Here is a 12,520-nt window from a genome sequence, read left to right on the forward strand (position 1 = left end):
AATATAAATAAATAACAAATAAAATAAATTATGAAAAATAAAATAATAAAATGATAAATAAAATAAAATAAAATATGAAAACATATGGAAACGTAACAAAATCAAAATCTACTTTCCGCCATACATATTCGAAAAAATGAATTACTTTTTGATAATTAACAATAAATTTAGCGACCGATTGGCTTATACTTTTGTAAAATTCAGTTGCTTGCATCTAATAGAAGTTTGCCATTTCGAAATTAAAAAGTAGTTTGCAGGAAAAATAGACCAAAAAAGACATTTAATTCATTAATTTGGTTCAGCATCTGCTTTTTTTATACGTCCATCTAATGGAGTAACGAAGTGGCTGGTAGGGTTAATGAATTAGCGGTCCCTGGGTAATTGGTCTGGTTAATTATTCAGATGTTGAAAAATGTTCTCAACTAGAAAGTACAGATAAATTTCCACAATTTATATTCCAGCGGTGTACCCAACAGCATTATACGAAGTGTATACGTACTGTTCAACTACAACAAGGACTGCGAAAATATTAATGCAAATATTTTCCATCAACATATACAAAAGTAATCATTAATGCAAAAAATTACATTAACCATTAGCTTTGTAAAAAGGAACTTATTACAAAATAAATTGATAATGAAATGACTATAGCATTGTTCATTTTTGTCGTTGCCCTGAAGAGAAATTCATCGATGAATAAAATCAAAGGTAAAGAAACCCTTTAAAATTTATGTTTATCAAACAACTAATTACTTTAAAGAGATATTTTATGCTTATCTACTCCATATACATATAAGCAAACTAGAGCAAGTGTTCCGTAAAATTATATGGTAAAAAAGGTAACATTCTAGAAATCGATGGGTGACTCGTAACAGAAGGTTATTTCACGCTGGTAACTTCTAAAGCTATGAACTCGCCACGACCCAAAAATCGACGAAAACAAAGTGACTTGCTGCGAAATCGCCAAAATCTAGAAATCGACGCGAGTAACTCGTAACTGAAGGTTCCCCACTGTGAGATCTCCACAGATGCTTAGTCGACGCTAGTGACTTACGACCCGCCTGCCCTATGAACTCATCACGTCCGAGAAATTAGCGTGAGTGACTTGTAACGCAGGTATGATCCACTGAGAGCTCGCCACATTCTAGAAATCAACGTGAGTGACTCGTAACAGAAGTTTACATCATGCTGGTGACTTACAATTTACGATCAGCCCGCTATGACTCATTAAGACCGACAAATCGGCGTGAATGACTTGCAACACAGGTGTGACCCGCTGTAAGCTCGTCACATTCTAGAAATCGACGTTAGTGATTCATAACAGAAGCTAACATCATACTAATAATTTACAACTTACGACCCGCCCGCTATGAATTCATTAAGACCGACAAATTGGCGTGAGTGACTCGTAACACAGGTGTGACCCACTGTGAGCTCGCCGCATTCTAGAAATCGACGTGAATGACTAGTAACAGAAGCTTATATCATGCTGGTAACTTAAAACTTACGACCCGCCCGCTATAAATTCATTAAGACCGACAAATTGACGTGACTGACTCGTAACACAGGTGTGACCCGCTGTGAGCTCGCCACATTCCAGAAATCGACGTGAATGACTCGCAACAGAAGCTTATATCATGCTGGTAACTTAATACTTAAGGCCCGCCCGCTGTGAACTCATTAAAAGCGACAAATCGGCGTGAGTGACTTGTAACACAGGTGTGACCCGCTGTGAGCTCGACACATTGTAGAAATAGACGTGAGCGACTCGTAATAGAAATTTACTCTATGCTGATAACTTACAACTTACGACCCGCCCGCTATGAACTCATCACGACCGAGAAATCAGGGTAAGTGACTTGTCACACAGATGTGACCCGCTGTGAGCTCGCCACATTTTAGAAATCGACCCGAGTAACTCGTAACAGAAGGCTCCCCGCTGCTAGCTCACCAGAAATGCTTAGTCGACACTAGTGACTTACAACATACGACCCGCCCGCTTTGAATTCATGACGACGGCGAAATCAGTGTATGTGACTTATAACACAGGTGCGACTCGCTGTGAGCTCGCCACAGTCTAGAAATCGACGCGAGTAACTTGTAACAGAAGGCTCCCCGCTGCTACCTCACCAGAAATGCTTAGTCGACACTAGTGACTTACAACATACGACCCGCCCGCTATGAACTCATGACGACCGGGAATTCAGCGTAAGTGACTTGTAACACAGGTGTGACCCGCTGTGAGCTCGCCACATTTTAGAAATCGACCCGAGTAACTCGTGACAGAAAATTCCCCGCTATGAGCTCACGAGGGATGCTTAGTCGAAGCTAGTGACTTACAACTTACGACCCGCCCGCTATGAACTCACCACGAAGGAAATATTGACGTGAGTGACTTGCAACATAATTCAAGATCGCCGTAAGTTCACTACGGGCGCTTAACCGCCACGACTAATTCGTAAGTTATGATTAGAAAAACAAGATTGACGTGCTATAAAGGCGCTATTTGACGCGAATGCCATGCAACTCATAACTACCATTTTCTTGCATCCTTGCATAAAATCGCGACGAATCAACTTCTTGCTATACTGAATTACATTTGAAAACATTAAAACAATAATTTCAGTTTAGCATTAGGTACATTTACCATGTCATCTATGACATTTGCAAAAATAGCCAAATTAAATATAAAGAATTTTATGTAATTCCGCACGTCAACCTTCATTTATATAGCGATTTCTGCGAACGTCAATATCAACAAAATCTAATTATACCGACACCCACGTTGAAAGGGAAATGTAACAGAAATAAAGTCGTCCTTTAAGAGGATTACGTACTGCAAGCCGCTTCCTACGCAGTATTATTTTACAGTATAAAAAAAACTTTCGAGAATTTTTCCATTTTTTTTATCTTGCCTGTTGCAAGAGGTGTATCAGACTTAGACCTATTTTTTTTACGAAAAACTTAAAAGGACATATGAGAAACAATTTCCCTCATTCATTCCAATTTTGATGACTGTCTCTCCTTGTTTGTCATATGTTCTTTTGTTTACGTTCTTCATATCTTTCACTAAATTTCAAACCTGTGTAAAAATCGTTTCCAATTGGCATGTAAAATTCGAAGCTAATCGTTTAACAAATCAATAAAAAATACGGAAAATATTGCCAACAACAAACAACAATGTTTCTTCATTTTGTTCAGAACAATAGATTATTTAACGGATTATACAGTTATAACAGGATAAATGGAGCTACAAAAACATTTGAAACCTGTTAAACGTTAACATTGATAAAAGGCAAGAATTCGACAGATTCACGACCATTTCCACGACTATCATGACTATTTATTACAACAATTTCACTATTTAGATGAATTTGATTTTTCAGAAGATATCACCGCAACTGATAAAAAAATACACTGCCTTTTTTCATTGTAAACGTAGTCCATCACACAATTTATAAACATTAAGGGCCACGATAAATACAGCTAATCTTCAAACACCCTTACAAAGTTTTATAGAAATAATTTTTTAGATTTTGCTAAACTTACAGTAACATTATACGTTATTTTATTATGCTACCGTAACAATAAAGCAACAGCCAAAGTTATTTAAAAGTCAACTGTATATAACGTTTCTCTTAGCATAGGTTTAAGGAGTGTAAGAAACAATCCTTAAAACGAAAATTGCGTGATATCAGAAAGATTATTTCAATTATTTTTGTAACTTAACAAACTGGTTAACAAACAATAGCTGCGCTTTTGTAAATATATAATAAATACGAAGTTAAATAAATTTACTAAACAATTTAAGTATATCAATGGATAGGTAGCTTTGTAATGTAATTCGGTGCGGCTATCTCGTCCGATATTACAACATTCTACAACTAGTTGACCAATCAAACGTCTAATTAAATTTTAATAAACAATTTAAGTTCATCAATGAGGTTAGTGAAATTTTGTGCAAATATTATTTGTATCTATTTATATGTGTATGATTAGCAGTGTTAGTGTTTAATAAAAACACAAAACACTCACCCAACAGATCAATGTCCTCAACGGGCGCTTTCATAATTTTCTTCTTCATCTCGTTGTGGATATCAATACCGTGCTTTGCACCACTGACGTCATCGGCAAAATCGTTCCTGGCAAGGTCCTCCTGGAGATCGTCCAGACGATCGAGGAGATCGGCAGCTTGCCAAACGAACTCCTCAACGGCGAGCCGGGTCTCCAGCCACGAAGCGTGGTCGTAACTGAGGGTTCCCTCCAGGTCCGTAGTCAGTTGTGACGTGTCGATTATTTTTGGCAAGGCCTCTACGCTTATCATATTTGTCTGAAAGAATAGAGAACAATTTTAAAACTAGATAATTGTATTTCAAAACAGGGACTTCTACTGGCTTGAATCAGGACGTTTTTCTTCGAGATAGTAACTAGATGGGGGAGGGGCGGGAGTATTGGGACCGTGAATATATGGTTTTATAATCCAGAGAGGATAGGTAAACGGGTTGCAGATAAAGCTTTAATTCACAGCAATTGATTTTTTTCGATTGATTCAGCTGAATGTAACAAATTTAATCAAGCATTTCTGTCTATCACACAATCTGAATGTATCAGTCGATTAATTAATTATTCGGTGATTTTATCGGGATCAATGAACAGAGGAAATAACAATTTCATCCCTTCTTTTTATGACGAAGTAAACCGGATACGGATAATGGCTGGATGGTGGAGGGTTTTTCAATTTTCAACGCGCATTATCGCATTCATTCGAGACATTATGGCAGAGCTGAACTTTGAACGAGAAAAGGGGAGCAAGTAAATGGTAGCTGATGATATTGAATCATGACACGACGTTCGGTAAATACACCTACACAAAAACGGGTTGATATTTGAAGAGAGCGCTTCCTTCTTCGGAAAGGGATCGCGACAATTAGTAAAGTGCATTAGAAGAACAGATAGAAAACTTTGCACAAAAGGTGTATGCATTAAAATTAAAGTGTAAAAGTTAACGCGTATGCAACAAGTTCCTTGTAGTATCTATCTTATCAAAAAAATACGTAAACTCGTCATAGACGACGTTTAGGGTATCGCTTTTGCCGAAAAAAAAACTGAAAATGAACAGGTGCCAAGCTCCACACAATCATCTAATGACGATTTTCGTTATTGAATTTATAACTTGGCAAGTTTTACATTTATTACGTTAAACGTATTCAATTGAGTGTTAAAAATTGACAATAAGGTATAAATTTAATATCAAAGAGCGTAATTCGATTACACCTTGCATGGAACTTGGTTCCCGTTCCGATGTCAATTCCTTTGTCGGTGTAGTAAAACAATATTAATTGAAATGCGTGCAGTAATAAAGCTCTTGCTTTTCTAGATCGTGTCTTTCCCGTCTTGTTTACGAATAATCCCATCGATTGCGTATAACAAGCTAGCACGACGAAGTTATATTGTTTATTTGTAAGGTATACTATAGTTTGCCGCTGATCTGTTGCCAACTCCAAAACTGGAAAATAGAAAAAATGCTATCCTGATATCAAACCTGACAATACATAACGTATTTCAAAACACAAATGAAGTAGAGCAATACCGTAAAAGGATTATAAATTATCACTAATTTGTCGCTGAATGATTGGACTGAAAAAGCGCTTAGGTGGCACCGCACATATCATATCCTTTTAACGACAAATTAGCGAAAAATTATAGCCTTAACAGGATTGCTGTATGCCACTTGAACTTGGAGATACGCAATGGTATTGTCTCTTTTCCAGTAACCCGTCACAGCGACAAATTTTTGAAGTTGGTTACAAATCAGCGACAAATTTTTGAAGATGGTAACAAATTAACGACAAATTTTTGGAGTTGGCAACCAAATTTTTGAACTTGGTAACTAATTAGAGACAAATATTTTAAATTGGTAACAAATTAGGGACAGATTAATTATACTTACTGCAGTTTTGAAATGAGAAACATAACTTTGTCATGCTAGCTTAATATACGTTTATTGATTTTTAGTTGACGAAACATGAATGCGTATTCTAAAGCGAATAAACACAAAATAGACTAGAAAATACATTAAATGTTCCTATCCGCTCTAGACTGGCTTTGCTAAATCTTACTAAAAGTAATTCTACGTTTTTAAATAAAAGCACGAACCATCGTACAAAAGCTTTAAGCTTTGACGTAAACGACTAAAGCGAAGTATTCTTCAGGCTTTCAATTAAGTCACATGAAAAGGTTAAGATTTAAAGCTTTGCAAGACTGCCCCGGCTACAATTCAAATAACAACAAATTGTTGTTTTTTTTCGTTAAAACTAATGAGATGTATGTAAAGAACTAGGAAATTTTTCATCAAAATACGAATATTTTGTTTATTTGTTTGTTTGAAATGAATAGAAAGTTTTATTCCTTAAAAGTAGATACGCGAAAATTCTACTATTCAGAATTTATTTACCATTTATTAACATTCCGCAATAATATGGGTAAAAAAGCGGGTCAAATTATTTTAGGTACTCGAACCTAGATCTTTATTTTTTTTTTGACGATAATGTAAAAGATAATAAAAATCCGTTTTAGTCAATTCAATTATGCCTTTCAGCAGCTAACCAAATTCTATTATCGATCGTCTAAATTATTTCTTTGTACCCTCAAAATTACGTTACAGTCGCAACACTTTGCTCCTGTATTCTAAAACGTACCTTCCAGTTTTGGGAGATTATTAAGAGAGCGTTCGCTTTCAGAATCGTTCGTTTTACTTAATTGAATTTAACTCGAATCAGTTAGTTCACAGGAAATCTACGAGGTGCAAATATTAAAATTCCTACAATGATTTTAGGAAACCATAGATACACGATACCCCTTGTCTACAAGAACGGGTGTTTTAATCAAGCACGTGTGAGCCGTGTGGCCAGTCCACCTGCACTCTTTTTTAATGTGCAAGTTATTGTAATACAATTCTAAAAACATCTACCTAAGCAAACAAGAAAATGTTTGCATCAATTGCACATAAACGACCATTTATGACTGACTTCAGAGGCAGAATAATAAAGCGCTAAAGTCACGCATGCGTTGAATAAAAAATTACAATTTTAAATTAATGTAATCGCGCTGCACATAATAAGCTGTCATATATCCGTTCTCTCTATTGTTATTATAGGTTTAAACGGTTACTGCTCGATAGGCATAAAACAAGTTGTAGGTATGCTTCATAGTTGCAATTCTGCTCAATCTATTTCCCGCGATTTTATCTTCCCGTGCAATACGTCATCGCGTTTATTAAACTCTTTAAGATGATTTAATTAATAATATGAAAGCGGTGAATTGTTCTTTTATTATTTTATACTTTACTAGCGACCCGCCCCAGCTTCGCACGGGTACAATACTGATACTAAATATGTATATTTTTGTTTTGTTTAGATTATTATCGAAAAGGGGAAATCTTCAAAAGATACCCCCTGAACATACTAAATATATTACAGAATGTCTTTAAATACAACATTCACAGTTTTTTGTTATTAGACAATACAGACCGGCCTCCCGGCCGGTACCGCCGCAACCGCTATGTCCCTGCATTTTAAATCTGTAATATCTTCGAAAATATTCATTTAAATTACACGCTGTGAAGGGCCATATTGATCTATATTAAATGCACAATGTATTTAAGGTACTTAATTGGATAAGAATTAATGCTGTATTGCCTACAATCGGTTCGTAAATAAGTCATTATTTCTCATAAAAGTAAAGGATAAAAATGGTTATTGTGGGTTATCCCTCAGAGATAGACATATACCATTGCAGACTTTTTTGTACACCCTTTCAAGATGTACAATATTGTAGTACATTATTTTCATCTATTTCGTAGGGTTCAGTCAGCGTTTGCAATGTAAGCGCAAAAAATGTGTTTATTTACGACGTCACATTAGAAACCTCTAAAATTATCACTGTTTGCCTACTATATTATGCATGTATTATACATATAAATCTTCCTCTTGAATCAATCTATCTTTTAAAAAAAACTGCATCAAAATCCGTTGCGTAGTTTTAATGATTTAAGCATACATAGGGACAAACAGCGGGAAAGCGACTTTGTTTTATACTATTTAGTGAAGAAATTATAGGTATCTATTTCACTTGAATTACACGATTCAATTATAAAGAAATCGCTGTAACGTAAAAAACAACCAAATAATAAAAACTCTATAACCAATCCGCTGCACGGTGATCATGCACCCCCAGACCAATTGTGCTTTAAAATTTCCTTGTAAATGGAGATAAAAATGTCCAATCGAGTTTTGATGGGTAAAACAATAAGTGAATTGCAAAAGTTCGTACTTAGAGAGTAGGAAGCGTCTGCAGATGATAGAAAATGTGTCCCGCCAAACTAAAAGAATCAATTTAAGTTTGGCGAAGGTTTCAAATTCAAACTCAAGTTGGATACGGTCGTAAGCTCGAACTGGATTGATTTTACTGTTTGTAGCGAGAATCTGATTACTTATTTTACCTTTCTAAAGTTGTAAATGTTTTACTGTCTTTTTACTACCAAATTTCTAATTAATTTAGGTAAGTTTCTAGAGGTAGCTTTTTATCGTCAATACCACTTTTCATTACAAAAAATGTATACTATTATGGGAAAAAAATCGTTAAATCAAAAATACCAATCAAAAGTCTAAAAAGGATTCGGATTTTATACATTCAAAATTTCTTCTTGAACAATTACGGAATTTTGATTTAATTAATTATGTAATAAGTACCTAATTTGAATATCTTTTTAGGGATCTAAAATGGATTGGAGTTTTATTTTATTTTAATCTACAATCTTTTAGCATGACGAAGTTATAATGCTTATTTCTATTGTTCTTATTATTATTGGAGTTGGTAACCAATTAATGACAAATTTTTGGAGTTGGCAACAAATTAGCGACAAATTTTTGAAGTTGGTGACACATTCGCGACAAATTATTGGAGTTGGTAACAAATTAACGACAAATTTTTGAAGTTGGTAACAAATTAGTTAACAAAGCAATTAAATAAAACATCAAAAACTTTTTATGCATTCGTTTCCATTAGCATCTTACGTTGATGGGTAAGCAGTAGATCGAACCTTAACTGTGATCAGTAGAATGTGGCGCAAAACCGAAAGGTTAAGTGGAAGACCCCCTTCAGAGACCATTGGAATTGGTCGGCGGCAACTGGGGAGAGACCGTTGAGACAGACGAAACGAAGACAGAAAACAAGTGAAATATTAGGTCTAGATAATGGCAATAAAGCACTTAAAACTAGATCACTAGATCACGTAGCTCAGTAGAGCGAAATTGTAAGAAGAAAACATACGGAATAATGAGCCGTGAAAAATTAATTATTAAAGACTCTTTATACAATTTCTTTTCGCCGAACTACAGTTGACGATAATTTCAACGACAAGAATTCCTCCTACAAAATAAAAGCTAATGATTCAACTAACTACGTATACATCATCATAAGGTCGTCAGTCCTAAGACTGGTTGGACACGTACCTCCACTTTTTCCTATCCTGAGCTAAACTTCGCATTTCCCTAAAACTAGAACAGTCCACAACTGTTTGCGAACAGTAATCCAATCTAGGCTCTACCCTTCCTAACTCCTGTTTCTGCCTCTAATATGTCTCTGACTAGACCTTCATGCCTGAGAAGGTGTCCTACCAACCTATCTCGCCTATTTTTTATTGACTTCCATAGAGTCCTCTGTTCTCCTATTCCTTCCAATACCTCTTCATTTCTAACCTTTTCTACCCACGATATCCTCATCATCCGCCTATAACACCACATTTCGAACGCTTCTAACCTTTTCTTTTCCGCCGCGCCCACTGTCCATGTTTCGCACCCGTACAACGCCGTGCTCCAAACATACATCTTTAACAACCTTTTTCGAATTTCTAAATTAACCGTTCGCGAGCATAGAAGTGACTTCTTTTTATTAAAGGCGACACGACGCTGCGCTATCCTCTACATTATATCCCTACTACTCCTTCCATCCTGATTTATCTGACTTCCTAGGTATCTAAAATCAGCCATTTCTTCTAATTTTTCGTCTCCTATCTTTATATTCGCTCTTTCCCTACTTTTTCTTCCCTTGCATACCAGTATTTTTGTTTTACTTTTATTTATTTTCATGCAGTACTGGTCTGTCAGTATCGCTTCCATTTTATTTAAAGCTATCTCTACGTCCTCCTTGCTAGATGCTAATACTGCTATAAAACTACGTACACATAGTACATATTTTGAATTACGGTTGAGTATACGTTAAATTTCGAAATAAACCACGGTGCTGAATTCGCAGTCTCGCCAGTTTATTGTTATTATTCTGTGAAGTTTGCCATTTAGCTAATTGCCCGTTCATTCACAACAAAGCAACGCTATGCAGTTTACAACTCGGAGAATAGTTAAGGGTTTTGGGTTTGTGTGTATGACAAAAACAAGCGTACTATAATTGCACCGTTTTAACTTCAAACCTAAAACACAGCATAGATCACTAAGTCATGCTTAGGTGAAGTCATTTTAGGATTTTGTGACCACTTAAATTTTATTATGACCATAACTTTATGATCCGTGATTAATACCGCTCAAACATGTTTTCATAATGTATTTCGAAGTTGAAAGTGTATGCACGGAACTATAAATAATCTCAGACAGCGTAACAAGCGCCATCTGAGATATATTCAACTAATCGAGGGTTCATTGATTTTTAATAGGGTCCGTTTGAACCGATCATGATCCCCCCATGCAAAATTATTGGCAACCACTCCCGATTATCCTGATGAATTCCTAGATAACCTACCCAACTCCCTTAAATAACACTGCCACACAAACACAGTTAATTTTCAAAATACACAGTCTCATAATATTAATAACCACAATCGGCTGAAGAGGACCTTAATTGATCCTATAGCAGCGTGAGATACAGGGGTTTTAGTCGGTGGGTCCCAAAACACCTTCTTCGGGAATCCGACACACTGTTTCGGGCAGCTGGGTGTCTTTCGAAGATTTCCCCTCATCTTCCACGAAAACAAAAAAAAATCGATTATGAGCAGTGTTCTGTAGAAGCTATCAGATTTGGATAGCGATTTCCAATTCTTTAGGTCTCTTCAGCACGCCAACTTACTTAATTGTTGGCATTAATGAATAAATATATTTAACGCAATCTGCAAAAATTTGCTACTTATTATGGAATTTACCTAGTAACGTTCAACAAGGTACTTATCTAAACGAAATATACCTACGACGAGGTTATATAAATGATAAGGCATTAATGTACCCATAGTTAGTGGCAAGCCCCTATAGATGGCGTTAACGCTCTAATTGAGGTTATTTATCTACCTGGCTATTATTTAACACCGGCTTCGGTTAACGTCTGATAAGAGGCAGATAATAACCTAGAAGTTATTGTTCTGTAGATCTACAGTTTGTTCAACCAATATTTAGTCCAGGCAATAAAAGAACGTTAATACGAGTTGAATTTGCACTGCAAAATAAATACAAAAATTAAAACTACAAAACTAGCGAATTTTTTTCATTCTGACGTGCGGAACCCTAACCCAAGAACCAACTGGACTTTGTAGTTTAAAAAAAAAACATGTTCTCCCATACATTCAAATTTGCAAATATAAATTTGTACGCCATTATTGTTTTGTTGAAAGATTTGCCACGTTAGGTTCAGTAGTTTCAGGGGAAAAGGGGGGAATGGGGGGGGAACAGTTAATTTTCATCTATTTTCCTAAATAACTTTAAAACTATTTACATATTTTAAAATTAGGTATAAAAATATATTTGAGACCCTTACACGAGTGATCCTACAACGGTTCCTTTTTTCATTCGGATGTACGGAACCCCAAAAAAAATAAGTCTTACATTAAAGTAAAATGTATTGTCATGAGCACCGCCGTATGCGGTTGATTCAGTATAGAATAGAATTATGTTTAGCGGACTGAAACGACGGGAACACAAAATTCTGGATTACATCCCCTTCGACGAACATATGCCACTGAAAATCCATCATTTATTTGAAATGGTATGTAAATTACTAAAAAAATAGCTTTCAATGTTTTTGAAGAGAGTAAAGCATTTTCTTTTTCAATTAAATGCGTTAAAAAAAAAACATGACGAGCACGCTCCTGAATTATTCATAGTCCACTTTCATTTACAAAACGGAATAGCTCAACATCCACCCTCTAAAATTTAATTCGAACATTCATTAGGTCGAAAAAAGTCGCATTGAAAATTTGCTATTCAAATTTAACGTTCACTAAAATATAAACATTTTAAATAATTCCCGTAATATTAATTAATTAAGTACGATACGAAATACTAATTAAACATTTATTAATATTATTACAGGTGTATGTTACATATTAGGTATGGTTCTAGTGGCCGATGGCAGGTGAATTACAATTCTGCGCAAAATGTAGTTTTTATGAACGACATACAAAGTTATTCGGACAATGTTGCAATCGCAATGCGTCGGCAAAACAGGACACAATAAGAGTTGT

General features: G+C 35.5%; 1 protein-coding gene across 1 annotated transcript in view; it reads right to left on the reverse strand.

Annotated features, from left to right (window-relative positions):
* The window catches only part of LOC108735500 (triple functional domain protein), a 95,196-nt gene that overhangs the window by 22,714 nt on the left and 59,962 nt on the right, over positions 1 to 12,520 (reverse strand). The window contains exon 5 of the mRNA XM_018467876.1: positions 4,036 to 4,330. Within this exon, the coding sequence (XP_018323378.1) occupies positions 4,036 to 4,330 (295 nt within the window). The remainder of the gene's footprint in view (positions 1 to 4,035; positions 4,331 to 12,520) is intronic.

Source organism: Agrilus planipennis, unplaced genomic scaffold (assembly GCF_000699045.2).
Source record: "Agrilus planipennis isolate EAB-ADULT unplaced genomic scaffold, Apla_2.0 scaffold2, whole genome shotgun sequence".
Classification (NCBI taxonomy): Eukaryota; Metazoa; Arthropoda; class Insecta; order Coleoptera; family Buprestidae; genus Agrilus; species Agrilus planipennis.